The sequence below is a fragment of the Rana temporaria genome, chromosome 1 (assembly GCF_905171775.1).
Source record: "Rana temporaria chromosome 1, aRanTem1.1, whole genome shotgun sequence".
NCBI lineage: Eukaryota > Metazoa > Chordata > Amphibia > Anura > Ranidae > Rana > Rana temporaria.
This window is the reverse complement of record NC_053489.1, coordinates 148,445,261-148,471,479: the sequence shown is the minus strand read 5'-3', so window position 1 is coordinate 148,471,479 and position 26,219 is coordinate 148,445,261. Positions and strand designations below refer to the sequence as shown.

Here is a 26,219-nt window from a genome sequence, read left to right as displayed (position 1 = left end):
CCAGTGGTTGCCGGCGGTACTGCTTGTGATGTATTCATCCGTCTCACAGTTCTGTACAACTGTGTGTATCCATGCGCCACCAAATGGTTGCTGGCAGTACTGCTTCTGATATATAAAAAAATAAAAAAAATAAAAAAAAAACCAGTGATATGTCTATAATGTTAAAGACCATATATCTCCTATGAAAAAAGCAGAATCAAAGTTTGATTCTGTTTCTCTCATAGGAGTAATATGATCTTTAACATTATAGACATATCACTGGTCTCTTTTTTTATATATTCATATTTTTCAGATAAATCACAGGTTTATTTATTAATTTTTTTTGGGGGGGGGGGTCTGGCATAATTTTTTTTGAGAATCATGATCTTTAGTCTAAGCAAAAGAAACGTGATTCTCATTTTGACCAGAATCGTGCAGCCCTAATCCCCCTAATACTTACCTAAGCCCATCTGGATCCAGCAATGGTGCAGGAGAAACTCAGCTGTTCGGTACTCTCCCTCCTCATTGGCTGAGACAGCAACGTGGCACCATTGGCTCCCGCTGCTGTCAAAGTCAGTGAGCCAATCAGGAGAGAGAGGGGACGGGGCCGAACTGAATGGACACAGAGCTGCAGCTCAGCTGCCCTCATAAAAAGCTGCTTGGCAGGGGGGGAGAGGACAGGAGCACCGGCGAAGGACCCAATAAGAGGAGGAGCTGGGCTGCTCCGTGCAAAACCATTACACAGAGCAGGCAAGAATAACATGTTTGTTATTACAAATATAAAAAAAAAAAAACGGAGACTTTAGTATAACCAAGTTAGTACTAAAACCGGTAATAAAAAAGGCAGAGGCGAGGGGTGAATGGTTGTTGTTTTTGTATTGTTTAAAATGTGCAATAAAAAGAATTTTCCCCAAAAAATTAATAAAAGGCAGAGGCAATTATTTAATATGATAAAGAATAGATACATTGATATAGTCTTACAGATACAACCAGCCCTTTCAGGGCAACCATAATGCTGATGTGGCCCACAATGAAATGGAGTTGGACACCCCTGATTTACAACTATGATGATATGTTGACCCATAAACTCCAAAACAATGTGAGATTACATGGTGTGACCAACAATTTTCTCGTGGATCCAATACACTCTAAAATGGAACGGCCCGTTGAAGTGAACAAGAAAAATCCTGGGGGGCGTGGCCGAGCCGAGCTGGAAGATGGCTGCCTGATCACAGAGCTCCTGCCACCTCAGAGCCCTTATCAGTTTTACCGGCACATTTCACCCGCTTTTCCCCACCAGAAACATGGGCACAGCATCGAGGCAGTCCTCCGCCTCCCGCTCCCGTTCCCCCCGGGAACACGGGGAGCCTCCTGAGCACAATATCCCGGAGATGTTCCGGACCGGCCGCGGGAACATGGCGGCTTCCCGCCAGGGAACGCGAGGAAGCCGTTCACAGACCTCATCTCAGGGGCCAGAGATCGTCCTCTCAGCGACCCCGCACGCTACCCCCCCGGGAGCTCTTGGAGGACCGGACCCCGCACCGACCCCAGTACTGGCGTCACAAACGATCACCATCACGGATCTGAGGGCGGTGGCGACGGACATCAAAGAGGCGCTCGCGGCGGCCATCGCCGACCTGCGCCTGGAATTTAGAGCGCTGGACGGGAGAGTGCAAGCAGTGGAGACCACCCTGGAGGACCACGACCTAGTCCACCAGCGCTCAACGAGGAAAATAGATGACCACACACTACAACTACGAGAGGTCAACCGCCATCTGGAGGACCTCGAGAACAGGGGAAGACGCCACAATCTGCGCGTGCGGGGCCTCCCGGAGACGGTGGAGAGCGACCGGATCCGGCCCGAAGTGACAAGCCTCTTTAACTCAATCCTCCAGAGACCACCAGACACGCAGATCACCATGGAGAGGATCCATAGGGCACTGCGCCCTAGAGGCAGAGACACGGACCCCCCCAGAGACATTATATGCTGCCTCACGGACTACGGCGTGAAGGAGGAGATCCTGAGGCGGGCCAGGGGACAGCGCCTGCAGCACGGAGGAGCCCCGATCCAATTGTTCCAGGACCTCTCGGGGATCACCTTGAAACACCGCAGGGACCTCAGGCCCCTGCTGGAGGTCCTGCGGGCGGAAAACATACCATACAAGTGGAAGTTCCCTTTCTGTCTCTCGGCCTCCTACCAGGGCCGCACCGTACAGCTGAAGGTTCCTGAGGACCTCCCGCACTTTTTTGAAACCCTGGGTATACAGCCCGTCGCGGTCCCTGAATGGTATGCCATATACCGCCGTTCAGTGGGCCGCTGGAATGGACCTCAGGCAGACAGCATGGAAACGCAACCGACGGGACACCGTAGAAGAAGATCTCACTCCGGCTCCCGCAACTCGACTGCAGCTCCGGTGCCCAGGAGGGACCGAGATCCACTGTCCTCGCCAGGGTCACGAAGAGCCCGAAGAGACCGTTGATCGCCCAGACACCTGCACTCAGAAACTGTTACCCACTATGTTGTTGGCGTGTTAAGGTGCCACGTTGGGTGTTTACTAACTGTTAAACTTTGCCTATGGAGACTGTGCCTGAACTCCCAGTACCTCATAGAGGCTGCTAGACTACGCGGCTTCCCGCTCTGACTGTCGCCACGCCCAGCAAATTACACCAGCGGCCTCCACGCCTTCGAAGTGTGACATCACGAACTAGTCTCCCCCTGCAGCTCTATGGAATCCCTGTGACGTGGCCGGCCTCCGCACTACATCCCCCATGATGCCCTGCGCCCGCCTTCGCCGCCGGTCCTCCGGAATGTGCCCCGTCCTCTTCCGGCGCGCCCTGACCGCGCCACATCCGGGGAGACATAGCTTCCGATGGACCCGAGGCCTCAACACAGGAGCCCCAGCCCTGGATGCCCGTGCCGGATCGCCTCTCGTCGCCTGGACCGATGTTGCCGACTGGGCCATTCTCCATCTACCCCCGCTCCCAGTGTGAGGCATACAGCTACACTGCGCAAGACCCTCGGTGAGTCGGAACGATGTCCCCGTCCGGGGAAACTCCCCCTACATAGCAGACTGTGTCACTCTCGAGGGGCCGCGGGCAGGCAAACGACACAAGACCCGAGCGCTCCTTCATCCGGACCTCTCGGCACCGGCGGGCCCCCGCTCCCCCGTTCCGCCTCACACGCAGAATACCCCCGCAGACTGTCCCACCTCTACAACACCAGATGCTGGAGCGGACATCACTGATCGCAACCCGGACATTGGTTAAGTATGCTCTTGTTGTCCAATACTCCCGCTATCCGGTACTCCATCTAGACTCAACGCGAGCAGACTGCTGCCCGGCTACTGGACATACACACATATTAGTGGACGTTTAACGGGGTCTTGGGACCGGGAGGTTTCGCCGGGGGCGGGGGGGGGGGGGGGGGTCTCTCTCTCGCCGTCCCCCCGCGGGCGGGTCGGCTCCGGCGATTGGGGGGCGGCGCGGCCGGGGGGGGGGGGGGCGGGGGACGACACGCTTTGCGGCGGGCCATGATGCAGGGACCCGAGAACGTACGATATCACTAATTGCAAACCCCCTATGGCAACGAAATAGGCCCATGGTTCAACCGTGCCACCGCACTCATCCTCAGCTAGGTGCCCCTGGGATCTCACCCCTTGCGACAACGCAGGGTTGACCGCTCTGGGGTGGCAACATGGGCTCAGGTTCTACTTGGGAGTTACTAGTAATTTTTGTTCACCCTCGGCGGACGTTTTCTGGCTGGAACTCGGCCAACCCCCGGACGGTACCGCGCGGTGGTGCCTGGACCTACCCCTAGGTGTAGGTGCCCCGTGCGGCCGCAACATACCGATTGTGTGTTTCACGGTAGGCAGGTGGTGGGACACAGATCCCCCCATCTAATCGGTTTTCTCACCCCCTCCCGTTGGAGGAGGGTTTTTTTTTTTTTGGTATCCACTCCAGACCCCTCCCCTTCCCCACGAACACCCCCCCTCTCTCGCGAGGACCCTCCCTCCCCCCCCCCCCATCCCCATCCAATTTCGGGATCCAGTCGGGTAATTGCCCCGACAGCGGCTCTGCCCTCACTCCTGTCTAGTCTCGGACCCTAGGGCTGCCTCCGGGAAACCCCCACCCGAAGCCTACCTTCACCCCGCCACAGCTCAAAAGTTCCCAGCCACCCCCCGAGCTACTGTACGCCTGTAGAGACGATCACAATGACAGACCTGACGACAGAGACCACTAGCCCCACACTGAAAGTGATTTCGGTGAACGCGCAGGGACTGAACCTCCCAGAGAAACGTGCCCAACTCCTCCTGGCCATGCACCGAGCCCGGGCAGACGTGGTGTTTGTGCAGGAAACGCACTTTAAATCAGGTGCCACACCCAAACTGCACAATTTCCATTTCCCGCTTGTCCACCACGCCACAAACTCCCATGCTAAGACGAAGGGGGTCTCCATACTGGTAGCTAGAAAATGCCCTTTTACAGTGTCAGAGTCGCTGGCTGACCCGGAGGGTAGGTACCTGTTCTTGAAGGGTTCATACCTGAACCGAACCGTCACACTCGCCAACATATATGCACCCAATACGCGCCAGGTCCCTTTCTTTCGATCCGTATCAGAGGTACTGACGCCCTTTCAGTCAGGAATGCTGATATTGGGGGGTGACTTCAATGTGCCCCTCAACCCAGCACTGGACACGTCCACGGGCACATCATCAACCCCGTACGCAGCTCTGAGGAGGATTAAAACGATCCTCCAGGACCATCTCCTCCACGATACATGGCGAGCTTTAAACCCCACGGGCAGAGACTACACATTCTACTCGGCCCCACACAACCGCTACTCCCGACTCGACTACCTACTGGTTAGCCAGGAAGATCTACACAAGCTGACTGCTGCGGACATAGAGCCCATGTTCCTCTCGGACCACCACCCGGTATCAGCGACACTGACCCTTCCCCCCTGCCACCCTCGAGCGAAGGTGTGGAGGCTAGATCCGTCACTACTCACGGACCCGACAGTAGCTAAGGAGCTGAAGGAAGCTCTCATAGCGTACTTCCGGGAAAACAACCCAGACGACACGTCCCCGATCGTAAACTGGGAGGCACACAAATGTGTGGTCCGGGGCCTCCTGATAGCCGCAGCCGCCAAACGCAATAGGGAACGACGCAAACACTACAACACTTTGTTAGAGAGGATCGCGCGCTTGGAGTCCGCCCACAAACACTCGCTAGCTCTCGCGACACTGCAGGAACTGAACCAGGCCAGGGCCGAACTCCTGGAGGTTATAGGTAGGAAGATTAAACGTAGCTACGCCCTAGCTAAGAAATCCTTCTACGAACACGGTGACAAGGCCGGCAAAATGCTGGCGAAAGCCCTGCAATCCAAAAGAGCCAAGGCGACCGTCCACTCCCTGACAGACGACCAAGGCCGAAAAGTGCAGTCCTCCCCAGACATCGCTAAGCTATTCGTAAAGTACTATTCCAGCTTGTATAATCTACCCTCCCCGACTGCGCAGAACGGTATCAACACACGACAAGACCTAATTGCCGACTTTTTACGCCAATACAGCCCTACCAAGTTGACGGAGGAGGCTAGGACGGAACTAGACAGGCCCCTAAACGGTGATGAGGTGGGCCTAGCCCTCAAACAACTGAAAGCGGGCAAAAGCCCGGGCCCAGATGGGTTGACCGCTGGGTACTACAAGGCCTACGCCGAAGTCCTCACACCTTTTTTCGTTTCGGCTTTCGCCTCCTTCGCCAACACCCAAACCCCTCCCCGAGACTTATTGTCCGCCCACATAGTAGTCATTCCCAAGCCAGACAAGGACCTGACCGTAGTGACCAACTACAGACCCATTTCGCTCCTCAACGTGGACCTTAAGTGGTTCGCTAAGACGATTGCGAACAGGCTCCTCCCTTATCTGCCCAAACTCATAGACCTAGACCAGGCAGGCTTTGTCCCCGGCCGGGAGGCACGGGACAATACCGTCACGGCTCTAAATATACACCACTGGCTCACCTCCACCGGGTCCCCGGGGTTTTTCCTCTCACTCGACGCGGAGAAGGCGTTCGACAGAGTGGCATGGGACTTTATGCGTGCGACCCTCGAAGCCACCAATCTCCCGCCGCTCATGCTGAACTATATAACTATGCTCTACGCGGGCCCCACGGCGAGGGTCAGCGTGAACGGCCACCTGTCGGACGCCTTCTCCATCTCGAACGGGACCCGTCAGGGATGCCCCCTCTCCCCCCTGATTTTCGTTCTCACTCTAGAACCCTTCCTACGACGACTCAGGGCGAACCCGACGATCAAAGGGATTGACATAAAAGACCGGACCTACAAACTCGCCGCGTTCGCGGATGACATCCTCCTATTTCTAAGAGACCCCCTCACGACTATCCCCAACCTCCTGAAGGATCTTAGAGAATTTAAATTCCTCTCGAATTTGCAAATCAACATCTCTAAATCACGCGCTCTGAACGTCTCCCTGCCCCAAACCCTGTGCGACCTGTGCCAGGTAAACTTCCCCTTTAAATGGAGCGCCAGAGCCATCACGTATTTAGGGATACAGCTCCCCGCCTCCCTCTCGAACCTATACGCCCTCAACCATCTGGCGCTGCTCCAAACGGTAGTGAAGGACTTGAGGGGATGGTCCTCGAAACACCTGTCTTGGTTCGGTAGGGTGGCGGTGATCAAGATGAATATCCTCCCCCGGATACTGTACGCCATGCAAGCGATCCCCATCAAGCTCCCCCCGGCGTTCTTTTCATCCTTTAGGGCGGCTTGCACGACCTTTGTATGGCGAGGCACCCACCCCCGCCTGAGTTATGCCCGGCTCACGGTCCCCAAACCACTAGGTGGCCTAGGCCTCCCGGACCTTCACAAATACTACCTGGCCTGCAGCCTCACCAGAATAGTGGACTGGGCCACCAATGGGACACACAAACAGTGGGTGGGGCTGGAACAATCGTTCTCTTCCCTCCCACTGACGCACCTGCCATGGGTCTCACGAAGCAACACCCCCCCGGCCTGCAGGGACCACCCCCTCATACTTCCATCGCTGCGGGCCTTCCGGGAAGCTTGCACCAAATACAAGCTGTCGGACCAATGCGGCCCACTGACCCCCCTCAGACTGAACCCTGACTTCCCCCCGGGCATGCACCCAGCCTTTCTGGCAGACAGATGGCCTCATGGGTCGGTACAGGCGGGCCAATTCTTTACCTCAGGTAGACTCATGCTCCAAGCAGAACTGGCAGCCAAGACTGACAAAGACGAGTTCCCTTTCTGGACATACATACAAATCAGACACTTCCTAGACAGGACGGCCCCGAGCCTCCAATGGTCCAGACCCTGCTCCCCCTTCGAGAACCTATGCGCCAGTAAGGGATCACAAAGACACCTTATCTCTATAATCTACGGCTTACTGTTTTCCACGCACTCGTCCAAAATACACTGGGCTAACCAACAGTGGGAGAGGGATATCGCTCTTGATCTCACGGAGGTGGAATGGGAAGCGGTATACAGACGGGCCCACAAGGGCTCGGCTAACGTCCAAACTCAGGAGAACGCGTACAAGCTCCTCTCCCGGTGGTACAAGACTCCGCTCAAATTACACAAAATTGATCCTACGCTCCCCGAAATCTGCTGGAGATGCCACCGGGAGACGGGCTCTTTCCTCCACATATGGTGGACATGCCCATCACTCACCTCATACTGGATGGAGGTCCACAACTACATTGCACGCATAACAACAGACACACTAGAGTTTACGCCTGCGCAATATCTTCTCCACCATGCCCAGACGCTCCCGAGGGGCTACAACCGATCACTGGCCATGCACATGGTGAACGCGGCGAGGATGTGCATCCCAATTAGGTGGCTATCCCCACAACCACCCTCGCTAGTCGACTGGTTCCAACGTATCCAAAGAACAATGGAGATGGAAGACCTTATCCATCAAGCCAATGACAACCCTACGAGGTTCAACGAGACATGGGCTTGTTGGAAACACTTCACTACGACAGCAGACTACAGGACGGCCTGACCCTGACGACTCTGACCCTGAAATTTGCCCTCCTCCTCCCCCGCCGAGCTGTGGCGGGCTGCACTTCACCTCCAGTCCACACCCCTTCCCCCATTGTCTGCTCCCTCCCCCACCGCCCCAATCCCCTCCCCCTTACCTTTTTATCTCTTTTTTTCTATCTTTTTGGTTAAACATACTCACGCCCTCTCCTGTTCGCAGGGACGTCTCTAGGCGGACAGACCCGGCCACCAGAAGTGAGTTAAGGTTAGGGAGATAAGCCTAGAAACTCACCCTACATGTAGGTTATCACCTGTGGCCGGCTTTCCACCACCACCCTCGATAAGCCCTAGGGCTAGTTAGAGGGATCATTACACGTTCTCTCCCTGGAAGCCCTACCCAAGGCTTAGGTTACTCCACGTTGTTCTCGCATTCGGCGCATCAACGCCACCAGCCGTAATACATACACACGCACAAGCATATGGGACTGCTGGCCGAGGCTCCACACGATGGCTGCCACATACGACTGATGGACTGCCGCTATATGATGCTTACCTATGTTCTACCAGTGTAAGGGTTAGCGGCTGCGCCCGCAGGCACCCACTTTACGTATGTACGAACATCATTGTGCCATGTGTCTTGTAAATTGTTACTGCTGAAGAGTCAATAAACACATTTTGGAAAAAAAAAAAAAAAAATCCTTAAAACCTGTGCAGTGTTGTGGGATGGCAAAATTTGGACAGTATCAGTGCTTCTCAGGTAGGGACTCTCAAACTTACCACATAGCATTATGAAAAATTAAGCTGGATGACAAACACTTTTATTTCAATTGATTTGATCCTATTGTAAAAACACCAATAGACAATTCCATCCATAGACATCTTTAATAGACCGTCCCTTTAAATTTTATTAAAATACCTTTTTAGTAAGACATACTTTATATAAACACAACACCACAAGATGTTCCCTGTGGCTCCTGGGCTCTATGGGATGGGGTTCGGTCATAGTCAATACACAAGCTGATCAGTATTTACCTTCTACTGTTAATAAAAAGCATTTCAGCCAGCAATGCCCTATGCTCTTTGAATGATCCATGCTGCAATCTTAGGTTACAATCAAAAAGCTACATCAGTTTTGAACTTTGAAACAGTTGTTTGTCTTGATAAATCAAAGGTCACATTTAGCAGCTGAAAAAGAAAAAAAGTGTAATAAACGTACCGACAACAGAAGCTCCTCTTTCTGCAAAGGCCAGGGCATACGCTTTTCCCAATCCTGAAATACAACACATTGAATTGGAATAAAAAATGAAAGTCTACATGATTAATGTCGTTAACTTGACACACACATATATCGCTATCTACTCGCACAGCTTATTTAATTACCCAAAATCATAAATGCAATTTAAATAACAATCATCAATATTTGTATTAAAGTGTCCGTGCTTCAAGCAATGAGTAAGGTGCTCAGTGCTAATGCTTCTTTCACGCCTCTATCAACTCCAGATTCTTCTTTATCAAAAAAATAAATTATTATGCTCTGTGCGCCACACCCTGCAAGATTCTTCAACTTTAAACCAGATTTTCATGACCCCTTAATTTCTAGTGGGTCATTAAATCATCCAGAACCACCTCCAGTCCGACACTTTCCTCATGCCCCAAACGTCAGAGAAGAAAAGAACACGATCATAGTATTAAACCATTTATCGGTAGGAAATATATACAGCATTCACTCTTTAAGGAACCAGCTCCGCTCTCACCGTGCGAGTCTGATTTTCAATGTCTGACCTTACCTCCAGGTGCAAACGTCACTTTCGGGTTAACGTGAGGATGAATTTATATCGATATTTAGTCCAAACAGGGTCAATGTGTCAAGGGTGTACAGGGAGTGCAGAATTATTAGGCAAGTTGTATTTGAGGATTAATTTTATTATTGAACAACCATGTTCTCAATGAACCCAAAAAACTCATTAATATCAAAGCTGAATATTTTTGGAAGTAGTTTTTAGTTTGTTTTTAGTTTTAGCTATTTTAGGGGGATATCTGTGTGTGCAGGTGACTATTACTGTGCATAATTATTAGGCAACTTAACAAAAAACAAATAAATACCCATTTCAATTATTTATTTTTACCAGTGAAACCAATATAACATCTCAACATTCACAAATATACATTTCTGACATTCAAAAACAAAACAAAAACAAATCAGTGACCAATATAGCCACCTTTCTTTGCAAGCCTGCCATCCATGGATTCTGTCAGTGTTTTGATCTGTTCACCATCAACATTGTGTGCAGCATCAACCGCAGCCTCCCAGACACTGTTCAGAGAGGTGTACTGTTTTCCCTCCTTGTAAATCTCACATTTGATGACGACCACAGGTTCTCAATGGGGTTCAGATCAGGTGAACAAGGAGGCCATGTCATTAGTTTTTCTTCTTTTATACCCTTTCTTGCCAGCCACGCTGTGGAGTACTTCGACGCGTGTGATGGAGCATTGTCCTGCATGAAAATCATGTTTTTCTTGAAGGATGCAGACTTCTTCCTGTACCACTGCTTGAAGAAGGTGTCTTCCAGAAACTGGCAGTAGGACTGGGAGTTGAGTTTGACTCCATCCTCAACCCGAAAAGGCCCCACAAGCTCATCTTTGATGATGCCAGCCCAAACCAGTACTCCACCTCCACCTTGCTGGCGTCTGAGTCGGACTGGAGCTCTCTGCCCTTTACCAATCCAGCCACGGGCCCATCCATCTGGCCCATCAAGACTCACTCTCATTTCATCAGTCCATAAAACCTTAGAAAAATCAGTCTTGAGATATTTCTTGGCCCAGTCTTGACGTTTCAGCGTGTGTCTTGTTCAGTGGTGGTCGTCTTTCAGCCTTTCTTACCTTGGCCATGTCTCCGAGTATTGCACACCTTGTGCTTTTGGGCACTCCAGTGATGTTGCAGCTCTGAAATATGGCCAAACTGGTGGCAAGTGGCATCTTGGCAGCTGCACGCTTGACTTTTCTCAGTTCATGGGCAGTTATTTTGCGCCTTGGTTTTTCTAAAAGGTTCTTGCGACCCTGTTGACTATTTTGAATGAAACGCTTGATTGTTCGATGATCACGCTTCAGAAGCTTTGCAATTTTAAGAGTGCTGCATCCCTCTGCAAGATATCTCACTATTTTTGACTTTTCTGAGCCTGTCAAGTCCTTCTTTTGACCCATTTTGCCAAAGGAAAGGAAGTTGCCTAATAATTATGCACACCCGATATAGGGTGTTGATGTCATTAGACCACACCCCTTCTCATTACAGAGATGCACATCACCTAATATGCTTAATTGGTAGTAGGCTTTCGAGCCTATACAGCTTGGAGTAAGACAACATGCATAAAGAGGATGATGTGGTCCAAATACTCATTTGCCTAATAATTCTGCACTCCCTGTATATGCATTTAATTTCATTCTGTGAGACTTGTTTTCTTTTATCCTGATCTCTCCAGTGTCCTTCCACTTTATCTATCCCATAGATTACCAATTCTCCTGCATTTTTGTTGCAATACTCTTTAAAGTGTTTTGCTTCGCTAGGTTTGAAATTGTTGATCTTATTAATATGTTTGCTGATGCGTTTACTCAACTGTCTAGTAGTTATCTCTATGTACTGGAGGCCACATGGACACTCCAGTATGAATGTCACATGGGTACTTTGACAAGAGATGAACGATATCATACGCGCTACTGGTTTGAAGGGGAGTTCTCTTTTCTCTCTTTCATTTTACGTGTTCTACATGCTATGTATCTTTTACATCAATCCATTAATCCTTTTGTATCCAACTGGCACTTTTTTTTTGGGGGGGGGGGGGACATTTTTTACCACTATCTTTCTCAGTGCTCTGACTCTTCTTTATAGATGATTGGATGTATGCAGGTTCTGTGGCAGAACACCCTGGTAAGAATACAGTGACCAGATGCCTTAGGTTCTGGCTCTAGATCACCCTTTTACCTCATTCCAGGCCCATCACCAAACAAAAGCAGGAAACAGGTATGACAGAGGAAGCACAAGAACCGATTACTCGACACAATACCATGCTTATCTGCCAGCAATCAGCAAAATAACAAAGCACAAGAGGTATATTTATAAAGCAGCAACTGACATTTAGCAACCATTCACTGCAGGTAAATCTTCCTGTATCATGGACTTAAAATTACAGGGAATAATTCACCTGTTGTGAAAATCTGGAAAACGTTACATTCACTATACACATATCCACACACGATTGTGAAAAGTATTGGGAATAACTTTATATGACCAGAGGCAAGATCAAAGCAGTACCTGATAATTGGTTCAATAACTAGCAAAAAAAATAAAAAAAATTGCTGATCATTCTTAGGCATCTACCAGTCCCTTGAAAAAGTATTCATACCCTTTGAAATTGTACACCTTTTGTCATGTTGCAACCAAACACGTAAATGTATTTAATTGGGAATTTATGTGCTAGACCAACACAAACGTGGCACATAATTGCGAATGATAAATGGTTTTCATTTTTTTTTAAAAGTTGAAGAAGTTTAAAGCAGGATTAGGTTATAAAAATATATCCCAAGCTTTGAACATCTCATGGAGCACTGTTCAATCCATCATCCGAAAATGGAAAGAGTATGGTACAACTGCAAGCCTACCAAGAAATGTCCGTCCACCTAAACTGACAAGCCAGGCAAGGAGAGCATTAATCAGAGAAGACGCCAAGAGGCCCATGATAACTCTGGAGGAGCTGCAGAGATCCACAGCTCCGGTGGGAGAATCTGCCCACAGGACAACTATTAGTCGTGCACTCCACAAATCTGGCCTTTTTAGAAGAGTGGCAAAAAAGAAAGCCATTGTTGAAAGAAAATCATAAGAAATCGGACACAGCAAACATGTGGAAGAAGGTGCTCTGGTCAGATGAGACCAAAATTGTACTTTTTGGCCTAAAAGCAAAACGCCAGGTGTGGCGGAAAACCAACACTGCACATCACCCCGAACACACCACCCCCACCTTGAAACAGGGAAGATGGGTGGAGCCAAATACAGGGAAATCTTAGAAGAAAACCTGTGGAGTTTGCAAAAGACTGGGACAGAGGTTCACTTTCCAGCAGGACAATGACCCTAAACATACAGTCAGAGCTACAATAGAATGGTTTAGATCAAAGCATATTCATGTGTGAGAATCTGTGGCAAGATTTGAAAATTGCAGTTCACAGAAGCTCTCCATCCAATCTGAAAGATTGAAAACTATTTATACTTTTCCTTACACTTTACAATTATGTGCCACTTTGCATTGGTCTATAACAGGGGTGGCCAACCAGTGGCCTGCGGAGCCCTCTGATGTGGCCCGCGATCTCCTGCTCTGGGATGGAATTGAATTAAATACTGTTATTAAAGGTCAGTTTATTACTAAAATCACAATGTATATATGGACATATCTGTTCTGCAGTGGTTACTGTGCTGCTTTCAAACTGATCCGCAGGTGCAGAGCAGTTTACCTGCGAGCCATAGACTTCTGTTATTATCTGCGAGTTTGGTGAGCTTTCTGAAAGTGCACCAAGTTCACCTCTAAGTAGTGGCAGACATAAACCGACTTATCTCCAATCAGATCTGCTAAAAAGTATAGTGGGCTATGTCCTTGTCCGTTCTGCATATGCAGAGCAGACACGGACATTCCATCCACCCGCTCTGCTCATTGTGGCCGCAACCGGTTACCAAGTCGCTTAAGTGACCCTCACTCTTCAAAAGGTTGGGCAACCCTGGTCTATCGCATACAATTACAATAATATACATTTAAGTTTTTGGTTGCATGACAAAATTTGGAAAATTTCAAGGGGTATGAATACTTTTTCAAGTCACTGTCTGCCCACTTTCAGCTAGACTTAACTGGTAAACTGCTAAATATCTACAAGCTCTTTCCTTGATGACTGATGCCATTTACATTTCAGGCCCAGGACAAGTACATGGAATAAAAGTCCATATATGTATACGAGTTCTAAGTCCACAACCTAAATCAAAATAACAATTGCCATTTCAATTTCATACACATAACCCATAAGCAGTACTGTGATCTTATATCATTTGCCACCAACAGAACAGTCAAGTTACCTGAGGCAATCAGATACCCGCTAAATGCCAACAAGACACCCTACGTCTTTGCAAACACACACATGCTACAACCAAAACAATGCTTATATCACACACGAATATAAAAAGATTGGAAAACCTGCTGGAAGCCTTCCCATCCGTAAAATCATGGTTTCCAGTGAGATATTCGCTGCAGATGAAAGAAAGCGGAAATCTTGGAGAAACACCCTTTGCTCTTTCTGCACTAGTGCTCCAAAGAATAAAAGGCTAACTAGCAATTGTAGCTTAAATTTTACTCTGAAGTTAGAAGTAAGATTGAATTGTGGATAGATTCACATTTAGCGACAAGTTGCACCCATATTTAGGGTAACATACTGCAAAGCACTAGCCCCCCTCACTCCCTGAGCCACCCCATAACAGAGAACGGGGGTTCCTCTACCCTGCAGTCAATGTCACATTTAAAAACAGCACAGCTGCTTCATTCATTCATAGCGATCTGTGAATGAAGAAACTACAAGTCCCATCTTCCATCATAGCAGACAGACTTGTAGTTCCCAATGGACTATGAGCGTGATGATCAGAACCCTCAATTCATTGACACTTTCTGCAGCTTAGTAACTGGCAGCCCATATGGAGGAACAGCAAAGAGCTGTAGAAAGTGTCTGCAGGAGCCCAACATTGCACTCGCGATCCACGGTGTATAAAAATAACTGCATGTTTTTTACCTGCAAAAATAAAAATGCATTTTTATTTTAGTTTTTTTATACAAAAGGTGAACTTAGCCTTTAACCACTTAAGGACCGCCGCCTATATATTTACGTCGGTAGAATGGCAGGGACAGGCATAGGTACGTCCCCTTTAAGATGGCGGCGGCGCGCTCGCAACCCTGCCGTCTTCTCCTGAGTCTGACCGCTGGTCCCTCAGACTTGATCGTCGCAGAGATAACCCGTGATCGTCTCACGGAGAGATAGAGCTGGGAGATGCTTATGTAAACAAGCATCCAGGGCCGATCCTAGGCAGGGTGAATAGCACCCAGGCACCTGCAGAGGTGGGGGCGCCAAACATCTAACAGACCCTCTAACAGAAGCCCTCTCTGTGTCCACCACAGAGGCCCTTCTCCAGGTCCCAATAAAGTACTTTGCTTCTCTTCCTGTATTTTAATTATTGTTAAGAGATCATGTAAGGATCCCAGGTTAATGAAGACTTTGTTGGGGGGAGCATCTCTGTGGTTGAGTCATTGCCATAGAAACATTTGTAAAGGGGAGGAGTTAGTAAAATGACGATGCCCATGTGGGGGCGCCAGAAATTTCTGCACCCAGGCACCTGTGACCCTAGGATCGGCCCTGCAAGCATCTCCCCGCTCTGCCTAGTGACAATGACAGTGATCACTGCTTCCTGTAATCGGAAGCGGTGATCACTGTCTTGTCACACACAGCCCACCCCCCCTACAGTTAGAGGAACACTTAACCCCTACAGCGCCACCTAGTGGTTAACCCCTTCACTGCCATTTTCACAGTAATCAGTGCATTTTTATATGACACATCGCTGTAAAAATGACAATGGTCCCAAAAATGTGTCAAAGGTGTCCGACATGTCCGCCATAATGTCGCAGTCACAAAAAAAGAGCCGATCGCCATAACTAGTAAAAAAAAAAATGTATTAATAAAAATGCCATAAGATTATCCCCTATTTTGTAGACGCTATAACTTTTGCGCAAACCGATCAAACGCTTATTGTGATTTTTTTTTTACCAAAAATATGTAGAAGAATACGTATCGGCCTAAACCGAGGAAAACTTTTTTATATATATATTTTTTGAGGATATTTATTATAGCAAAAAGTAAAAGAATATTGTTTTTTTTCAAAATTGTCGCTCTTTTTTTGTTTATAGCGCAAAAAAAAAAAAAAAGAAGGTTATCAAATACCACCAAAAAAATAAAAAAATATTTGTGAAAAAACAAACAAAAAAAAACGGACGTCAACTTTGTTTGGGAGCCACGTCGCACAACCGCGCAATTCTCAGTTAAAGCGATGCAGTGCCGAATCGCAAAAAGTGGCCAGCGAAATGGTCCGGGGCTGAAGTGGTTAAAGTGACTGTTATTTAAACACATTTACATGCAAAGTAAATTCTTACTACTCCTGCTGCCCATGCCACCAAACGCTGCTTTACTAAAGTGAAATCCTCTACTCAAATTTCCTCTGAAACCAGACACTTCCGAAGTGCTGACCACCTGGTCCCCTGCTGCATTCAATGGTTTCTTTTGCCAACACCTAGGTCACTATAGGAGCCAATATTGGCAGAGGTCGTCTGGAGAAAACACTGACCCATTGAGGACATCAGCGCTGCTCTCTGCATCAATACATTGTAAATAAAGGGTGCCATGGTAAAGCCCCCTGAGAAGAACTTGCAGTACTGAGGACATCTTTGTATAAAACCCAACAATGGGCCAGCTTGGTTACCTGTGATCGATGATGGGTCATATCCAGAGGGCTGCAGCGGAGTCTCAAAAATCACCAAAGTAGTCTGTGTCATATAAAAGTGCTTCCAGGAAATCAAAATGTGTATCAAATGGAGAAACTTCCCATTTGATACACTGAACACAGGAAATCGCTTACCCAGCATCTCCGCCATTCAAAATATGTGCTGTATTCTATTGAATGAATACTAGGAGTTCTCCGATTGGACAAAGTAGATTAGGATATCAGCCTCTCCTCTCTACTTTCAGCAGTTTGCGGGTGCAATGTCAGGCTCCTGCAGGCTTTCAGTACAGCTGTCCGTCTGTACCTTCTGTTGGGCAGTTACTGGAGGGCAGGAAGAATCAATGAACTAGGAGGGCATTCACCAGCGCTCTACAAGTTCAACGACAACTGCAAGCCATCTGCTGGACTGACTGGGAGTACAGAGAGATCACTGTTCCTAATCACTAGGAACAGACGATCACTCAGTACTCCCATGACAGAATGGGGATTTGTTTGTTTATATCAGGGGTCTGCAAACTACGGCCCCCCAGTTGTTCAGGAACTACAATTCCCATGAATGTCAGTGTGTTACAATGCCTCATGGGATGTGTAGTTCAACAGCTGGAGGGCCGTAGTTTGAGGATCCCTGGTTTATATTGACGATCCCCCATTCTGGCTCTCTGTGGAGAGATAGCAGGTGGCCGGCGGACGTCGGCCATGCGCATCAGCTCCCCGGCTGTGCAGCGGGCGGGCGCCTGCTATAGCTGTTAAAGGGACCAACATACAGCTACGGCGATTTGCGGGATCAAGCCGGCCTGTGGCAGTATAATGATGGTAGCTGGTCGGTAAGCAGGTAAATGCCACCAAAATAAAGCTCCATCTTTCTCAAAGAAAAAAAAATTATTATAAAATTTTTGTTTGGGTACAGGGATGCATGACCGCGCAATTGACATTCAAAATGAAATAGTGCTGGATGCTGGCCAGGGCAAGAAGGGGGTGAAAGTACCCGATATGAAAGTGGTCAAAGTGAGAGCAGAATCACCATTATTATTATTAAATCAAATACAGGCTTAATGCAAAGGAGTGTAATATAATAGCGATATCTATGCAGGATCCTGCTGGGATAAATATCTTACATAAAATATGCAGACGTAATAAAGCGCTTCCATTTACATGCAAAATGTCCACATCTCTAAAATTCTACTTCCATTCTTCTAGCCGTTTGTAACCCCAGAGTGTACACAGTAACACGTGTTTACAGGCCCATGCACACCGCCACCTTTTGGCATACAACAAACTGCGCCAGCATACACAGCTGCTGCATACAGCCAGTCATAGTAACAAATAGCATGGGTTTACAGCGCTACATGTGTGAATCTGCATATGGCACAGAGCTGCACAATTAATCGTTAAAGTGGAGTTCCACCCATAAATATAACATTACATCAGTAGTTTTAAAAAAATGTCATTAGTCCTTTAAGAAAAAAAAAAATGTTTTAGATGCCTTCAAAGTGTTGTTGCTAGGCAGAATAGTTAATCTTCCCTCTTCCTGCACCTAGGTGCTTAATGCTTCCTAACCTACACCGCACAGACTCCTGGGAATGTAGTGGGTGTAACTTTCCAGGAGTCTGTGCACTCCCCAGTCTCGAAGAATCATGTGACTTGGACAGCACAGGTGCTGAAACCTGATCTGAAACCTATTACACTGCTTGTGCAGCACTGAGCATGTGCGAGATCTGCAAGGCTGAAATCCAGGAAGTCATACAGTCTGGCTTCATGATGCCCACACTTAAGATGGCCCCGGTCAATTTCTATTTTATAAAGTGTCTAAATGCTCTAACAACCTAACAAAACGGACATTAGTTTACAGACTAACTTTACTAGAATACATTAAGCTTGTGTATTACAGGGGTATTTATATTTAAAGCAGTGTTTCACCCTGCAGAACAACTTTTTAGCATAAAATTAGGCATAGTAGCGCGAGCTACAGTATGCCTGTCTTCATTTTTTTATCCCCGTACTCACTGTGTAATCGTACATAGAAGATTCCGACTGCCCGCGGGGAATGGGCGTTCCTTTCAAGAGGGAGGGTGATTGACGGCCGGCTCTGGCAAGTCACGCTCCCTGAAGACAGCCGGAGTAGGTCTCGGCTTTTCACAGACTATGCGCAGGCGCCGTGAAGAGCCAAGCCTATTTCGGCTATTTCCGGAGAAGCGTGACGTGCCAGAGCCGGCCGTCAATCACCTTCCGTCTGGATTGGAACGCCCATTCCCCGTGGGCAGTCGGAATCTTCTATGTACGATTACACAGTGAGTACGGGGATAAAAAAATTAAGACAGGCATACTGTAGCTCGCGCTACTATGCCTAATTTTATGCTAGAAGGGTGAACCCCCGCTTTAAAAAGTGAAATTGTGGCCGGAACTCCGCTTTAAAAAATCGTGATCTCAATTCAACCCCCCTGACAATCTCCAATAGAGAGACTCAGCCGTGCTTTATTAGAGCCCCCAAACACAAGTGTAAATAAGGTCTTATACATGCTCAGATTTATACAAGTAGTGGTGAGGACGCGCATACAAGCAGTCATTACTATGGTCGCCTGTATGCAGCTGTGTATCCCGAGTGCAGGAATACACCCGCAATGTATGGTGCATGCGACACAGATGCACTTTATTTAACCCCTTAGCACCGAGCATACACATATGCGACCTTGGCTTTAGGGAGGGGATTATACCGGGATGATGCTTGCAGCTGCAGGCATCATCCCAGTAATGTTTTTTAGGGCGGGTGGTTGGCTTTCCAGGGATAACAACCGATGAGGCTAAAAGCCGCTCGGTTATCATTCCGGAAGAGTGGGAGGGGACATCCCCCACCTCCCGCCGACGCTCTTACCGGGTAAATTATTTGCACTTTAAGGTTTGTTTTATCACGCAGCAGTGGATATTTGTTATTGCAGGAGATCAATGAGTATCATGCGTTTTTTTTTTTTTTTTTTAACATGCACACACCTTTTTTTTGTGCACTACTAATATTTTTATAGGATTTGTGTGTTCCAGTATTCAGGTACTATTTAGTTCAGCAGTCTTGCTTAATTGCAGCCAAGCGCAAGTCCCAGGAACTAATGTATGTTGCAAGCCAAAAAGTGCTTGTGTATCAATCAGTCCTACATGAGCACATGGCAATTACACAGCAAGAATGTTCTCACAAGGCAGCTGTGTGCAGGGGATAGGAGTATACAGCATCTGCAAAAGTGAGTACACCCCTCACATTTATGTAAATATTTTATTATATATTTTCATGTGACAACACTGAAGAAATTACACTTTGCTACAATGTATAGTAGTGAGTGTACAGCTTGTATAACAGTGTACATTTGCTGCGCCCTTAAAATAACTCACACAGCCATTAATGTCTAAACCGCTGGCAACAAAAGGGAGTACACCCCTAAGTGAAAATTTCCAAATTGGTCCCAATTAGCCATTTTCCCTCCCAGTGTCATGTGACTCGTTAGTGTTACAATGTCTCGGGTATGAATTGGGAGCAGGTGTGTTAAATTTGGTGTTATCGCTCTCACCCTCTCATACTGGTCACTGGAAGTTCAAAATGGCACCTCATCGCAAAGAACTCTGAGGATCTGAAAAATAGAATTGTTGCTCTACATAAAGATGGCCTAGGCTATAATAAGATTGCCAAGACCCTGAAACTGAGCTGCAGCACGGTGGCCAAGACAATACAGCGATTTAACAGGACAGGTTCCACTCAGAACAGGCCTCGCCATGGAGGACCAAAGAAGTTGAGTGCACGTGCTCAGCGTCATATCCAGAGGTTGTCTTTGGGAAATAGATGTAGGAGTGCTGCCAGCATTGTTGCAGAGGTTAAAGGGGTGTGGGGGTCAGCCTGTCAGTGCTCAGACCATATGTCACACCCTGCATCAAATTGGTCTGTACAGGTGTCATCCCAGAAGGAAGCCTCTAAAGATGATGCACTAGAAAGCCTGTAAACAGTTTGCTGAAGACAAGCAGACTAAGTACAGGGATTACTGGAGCCATGTCCTGTGGTTTGAGACCAAGATCAACTTATTTGGTTCACATGGTGTCAAGTGTGTGTGGCGGCAACCAGGTGAGGAGTACAAAGACAAGCGTGTCTTGCCAAGAGTCAAGCATGGTGGTGGGAGTGTCATGGTCTGTGGCTGCATGAGTAGGGGTGTAACGGATCAAAAAACTCACGGATCGGATCGATCCTCGGATCAGGAGTCACGGATCGGATCATTTTCGGATCAGTGCAAAAAAAAAAAAAATGTGTGTGGTATGTATGTATGTATGTATGTATGTATGTATGTATGTATGTATGTATGTATGTATGTATGTATGTATGTATGTATGTATGTATGTATGTATGTATGTATGTATGTATGTACGCACGCACGCACGCACGCACGCACACACACACACACACGTCCCAAACAGCCTCACCTGCTTCCTCTTTAATCCACCCGTGAAATGTGCTCTCCCCCCCCCCCTCCTCCTCCTCTCACACTAGTGCTTCTCTGCTACTATTCCCTCTCCATGTCGGCTTGCCAGAGCCCAGTGCACAGCGTGACACGCCTCCCCGGGGAGGCGGGGAGGCGTGTCACGCTGGGCTCTGGCAAGCAGACTGGGTGGAGCAAGATCGCTCCGGAGCTAGGCCGAAGCCGGGGACTTTCCTAGGCCTAGGCTCCGGAGCGCTCCGCGGATCGCGGGGTGTGCCGATCCGAACGGGGTGGCCCGTTCGGATCACGGATCGGTGACGATCCGTTACACCCCTATGCATGAGTGGTGCTGCTCTGGGGAGCCACAGTTCATTGAGGGAACCAGACTAAGGCCCCTTTCAGACGTCCGCTCCGCTCGTCCGTGTATTACAAGTCCGTTAACGGACTTGTAATACATCCCTATGGGATCGCGTCTATTAGCGGATGGAGCATCCGCTAGCGTCCGTCGGGATCCGGTTTTCGGACGGAAGAAAACCCTATCTTTCTTCCGTGCGGCGGAGCGGAACTTATGCAGACAGACAGACGGTCCGTCTGCATCAGGTTCCCCATAGGGCAGAGCGGAGCTGAGACAGGGCGGTCCCTGCACTGTGTGCCCGGACCGCCCTATCCACCGACAGCTCAGCGGGGATCCCCGCTGAGCCGACGGAGACACACGGAGCGGACCCAGAAACGGTCCGCTCCGTGTGAAAGAGCCCTAACATGTACTGTGACATACTGAAGCAGAGAATGATCCGCTCCCTTCAGAGACTGGGCCGCAGGGCAGCATTCCAACATGATAATGACCCAAAATAAAACATCTCGAATACAACCACTGCCTTACTTAAGAAGCTGAGGGTAAAGGTGATGAACTGGTCAAGCATGTCTCCAGACCTAAACCCTACTGAGCATCTGTGGGGCATCCTCAAACAGAATGTGGAAGAGCGCAAAGTCTCTAACATCCACCAGCCATGTCATGTCGCCATGGAGGAGAGGAAGAGGACTCCTGTGGCAACCTGTGAAGCTCTGGTGAACTCCATGCCCATAGAGGGTTAAGGCAGTGCTGGAAAATAATGGTGAACACACAAAATATTGACACTTTGGGCGCAATTTGGACATTTTAACTTAGGGGTGTACAGTACTCATTTTTGTTGCCAGCAGTTTAGACAATAATGGCTGTGTGTTGTACAGCTGCACGATTCTGGCTAAAATGAGAATCACAATTTTTTGGCTTGGAGGATAGATCACGATTCTCGCAGCGCAACATCATCTCTCATATTAAAAAAATAAATAAATTGGGCTAACTTTACTTTTGTTTCCCCCATTATTCATTGAAGTGTATTTTTTCCCCCAAAAAATGCATTTGAAAGATCACTGGGCAAATACAGTGTGTCATAAAATATTGCAGCAATTGCCATTTTATTCCCTAGGGTCTCTGCTAATATAATATGTTTGGGGGTTCCAAGTAATTTTCTAGCAAAAAATATTGATTTTACCTTAAAGCGGATGTGCCACTAAAAAAATATATTAAAAGCCAGCAGCTACAAATACTGCAGCTGCTGACTTTTAATATAAGGACACTTACCTGTCCTGGAGTCCAGCGGTGATCGCAGCAGATGACGAGCCGATCGCTCGTCACCCTGCTGCTCCCCCCTCCATCCACGGTGAGGGAACCAGGAAGTGAAGCGCTCCGGCTTCACTGCCCGGTTCCCTACGGCGCATGCGCGAGTCGCGCTGCGCCCGCCGATTGGCTCCCGCTGTGTGCTGGGAGCCGAGTGTTCCCAGCATACAACGGGGGACGGAAGGAAGGTAAGGAAAAAACCCGTCCTTTGCCCGTATCGTAGGGCCGGAAGTGGGTGCAGATACCTGTCTGTAGACAGGTATCTGCACCCCCCTCCCCCCTGAAAGGTGTCAAATGTGACACCGGAGGGGGGGAGGGTGCCGATCAGCGGGACTCCACTTTAGAGTGGAGATCCGCTTTAAGAAACAAACGTCAGAAAAAGATTTAGTCTTTAAGGGCCCTTTCACACGGAGCGGATCAGTAATGATCCGCTCCGTGTGTCCGCAAAGCTCAGCGGGGATCCTCCGTAAAATCCCCGCTGAGCTGGCAGCTGACAGGGCGGTCCACGCACACTGTGCAGGGACCGCCCTGTCTTTCCTCCGCTCTCCCCTATGGGGGATCGGATGAACACGGACCGTATGTCCGTGTTTATCCGATCCGGCAGACGGAAGAAAAATAGGATTTCTTCCGTCTGCAAATGCGGATCTTTGCGGAGGCGGACAAATTACGGGTGTCAGCGGATGTTCATCCGCTGACACCCGTAATCACATAGGGATTGTATGGGATTGTATGTAGGGATTGTATGTCCCGTTTTCATCCGCAAACGGACAGATGAAAATGCGGACATACGGTCCGTACGTGTGAAAGGGCCCTAAGTGGTTACATTTCCTGCATTTACACACAGAAGTTTGCTCTAAGAAGGAAGTTAGAAACAGTGGGCTGGATTCAAGAAGCAATTGCGCCTGTGTAACCATAGTTACACAGCGCAATTGCTTACTTGCCCCGGCGTAACGAATGCTCCCGATTCAGGAACCTCGTTACGCCAACTACAGCCCAAGACATGCGCGGCATAAGGCTCTTATGCCCGCATATCTTAGGCTGCATTCTTGCGATGGCCGCTAGGTGGCGTTCCCGTTGTGCTCAGCGTATAGTATGCAAATTGCATACTAACGCCGATTCACAACGTTACGCGAGCCCTCTGTACGCAGTTTGCGTCGTTTCCGTACAGCGGTTACGTATACCCGTCGTTCCCGCGCCACGAAATTTCAAATTTACGTCGTTTGCGCAAGTGATTCGTGAATGCCGCTGGACGCCATTCACGTTCACTTTGAAGCAAATGACGTCCTTGCGACGTTATTTGCCGCAATGCACGTCGGGAAAGTTTCCCGACGGAGCATGCGCTCTACGATCGGCGCGGGAACGCACCTAATTTAAATGATTCCCGCCCCCTACGGGATCATTTAAATTGCACGCGCTTACGCCGGGCATTTTGCCAGCGCGCCCACGCAATTTACGGAGCTACTGCTCCGTGAATCAAGGGCAGCGCAGTAAATTTGCGGGGCGCAGGGCAAAAACGTTGCCCTGCGCCTCCGTAAATAAAGCGCAAATCTACCTGAATCCAGCCCAAAGTTTCATGTTGTTGAAAAAAAAACTTGGCAGACTGTCCTGACTTTTTTTTGACAGCTGAGTGAGCAGATAAATTCTCTCCACTTATTATATGAAAGAATCGGCCAACTCTGCACTGGAGATCCTCAGGGGGTTGAATCGAAATCATGATTTTTTTTTACGATTAATTGTGCAGCTCTATTGTGTTGAGTTATTTTGAGGGGACAGTAAATTTACACTGTTATACAAGATGTACACTCACTACTTTACATTGCAGCAAAGTGTCATTTCTTCAGTGTTGTCACATGAAAAGATATAATAAAATATTTACACAAATGTGAGGGGTGTACTCTCTTTTGTGAGATATTGTATATAACAGAGAGCTGCTGTACTCACATCTGTAATACCACACACAGTATATACAGCAGATCCCACTACAGTGTGAATGAGGAATGACAGGGAACAGGTCTCTTCATTTCTCTTCTGAGGTATTAGGAAGAATCCATATGTAAGAGATCACCTGGCTGTGCATTTGCTGACTGGAGTGCAAAGATCACCGGTGATGACTGCGGTCAGTGCTGCATGACCCCACATTCCTGATTTCCAGACATATCGGTCACCACTCCCTGCCCCGCCTGGGGTCCACCACTCCCTGCCCTGCATGGTGTCCCCCCTGCCTGCCCTGGGGTCCCCACTGCCTGCCCAGCCTGGGGGTCACCACTCCCTGCCCCGCCTGGGGGTCACCACTCCCTGCCCTGGGGTCCCCACTGCCTGCCCTGCCTGGGGTCCCCCACTCCCTGCCCTGCATGGTGTCCCCCACTCCTTGCCCTGCATGGTGTCCCCCACTCCCTGCCCTGGGGTCCCCCACTCCCTGCCCTGCCTGGTGTCACCCACTCCCTGCCCTGCCTGGGGGTCACCCACTCCCTGCCCTGCCTGGGGGTCACCCACTCCCTGCCCTGCCTGGGGGTCACCCACTCCCTGCCCTGCCTGGGGGTCACCCACTCCCTGCCCTGCCTGGGGGTCACCCACTCCCTGCCTGGGGGTCACCCACTCCCTTACCCGCCTGGGGGTCACCCACTCCCTTACCCGCCTGGGGGTCACCCACTCCCTTACCCGCCTGGGGGTCACCCACTCCCTGCCCTGCATGGTGTCCCCCCTGCCTGCCCTGGGGTCCCCACTGCCTGCCCTGCCTGGGGTCCCCCACTCCCTGCCCTGCCTGGGGTCCCCCACTCCCTGCCCTGCCTGGGGGTCACCACTCCCTGCCCTGCATGGTGTCCCCCCTGCCTGCCCTGGGGTCCCCACTGCCTGCCCTGCCTGGTGTCCCCCACTCCCTGCCTGGGGTCCCCACTGCCTGCCCTGGGCTGGGGTCCCGACTCCCTGCCCGGGGTCCCCCACTCCATGCCCTGCCAGGGGGTCCCCCACTCCATGCCCTGCCAGGGGTCCCCCACTACATGCCCTGCCTGGGGGTCCCCCACTCCCTGCCCTGGGCTGTGATGACCCTGAGTACAGTGTAAGTTGTGCAGAGCTCCCCCCGCACAGTGGAGTAGAGCCATGCCCCAGTTTCTGTCTTGTAACACTAGTACAGATGACAATGGTGTCTCACCTCCCCCGGCTCCAGTGACCAGCACCACCCGTCCATCAAACCTCAGATTATTGGATCCCATCTCTGCTCGCAGGTGACAACCGGACGACACAGAGCGACTTGCAGAACTGCGGATCAAGCCTCGCTCTAAAACATGGGCGGGGCTGCAAACACCGATTCTGATGCTGGTTGGATGCCTCTCTGCAGCGGCGATAACTGATTGGTGGAGGGATGGCACTGTGTGATTGGGAAGCGGCTCTTTAACCCTTTCCTGCTCTGTAGTATCAGTTTACAAGTCAGCTGATTGGCGATCAGTGATCGAAGGAGGAGCTTGTTGTGTGCAGGAGGCGGTGTCACCTGAGGAGAGTGTGATCACAGGTCAGCCTACAACTCCAGGAAAAAATCAGCTGGGTTCCAAATAG

The 26,219-nt window shown here is 49.3% G+C and overlaps 1 protein-coding gene across 2 annotated transcripts in view; it reads right to left on the bottom strand.

Annotated features, from left to right (window-relative positions):
• The window catches only part of HSD17B4 (hydroxysteroid 17-beta dehydrogenase 4), a 427,477-nt gene extending 401,511 nt beyond the window's left edge, over window positions 1-25,966 (bottom strand). The window contains exons 1-2 of one of the 2 annotated variants that reach the window (XM_040344026.1): window positions 25,819-25,966; window positions 9,219-9,272 (exon numbers count right to left, since the gene is read on the bottom strand). In XM_040344026.1, the coding sequence (XP_040199960.1) occupies window positions 9,219-9,272; window positions 25,819-25,879 (115 nt within the window). In that variant the 5' untranslated portion in view covers window positions 25,880-25,966. Of the gene's footprint in view, window positions 1-9,218; window positions 9,273-14,226; window positions 14,250-25,818 lie in introns of those variants that run through there. The other variant, XM_040344036.1, reaches the window with a different exon arrangement.
• Between the last annotated feature and the right edge of the window lie 253 nt (window positions 25,967-26,219).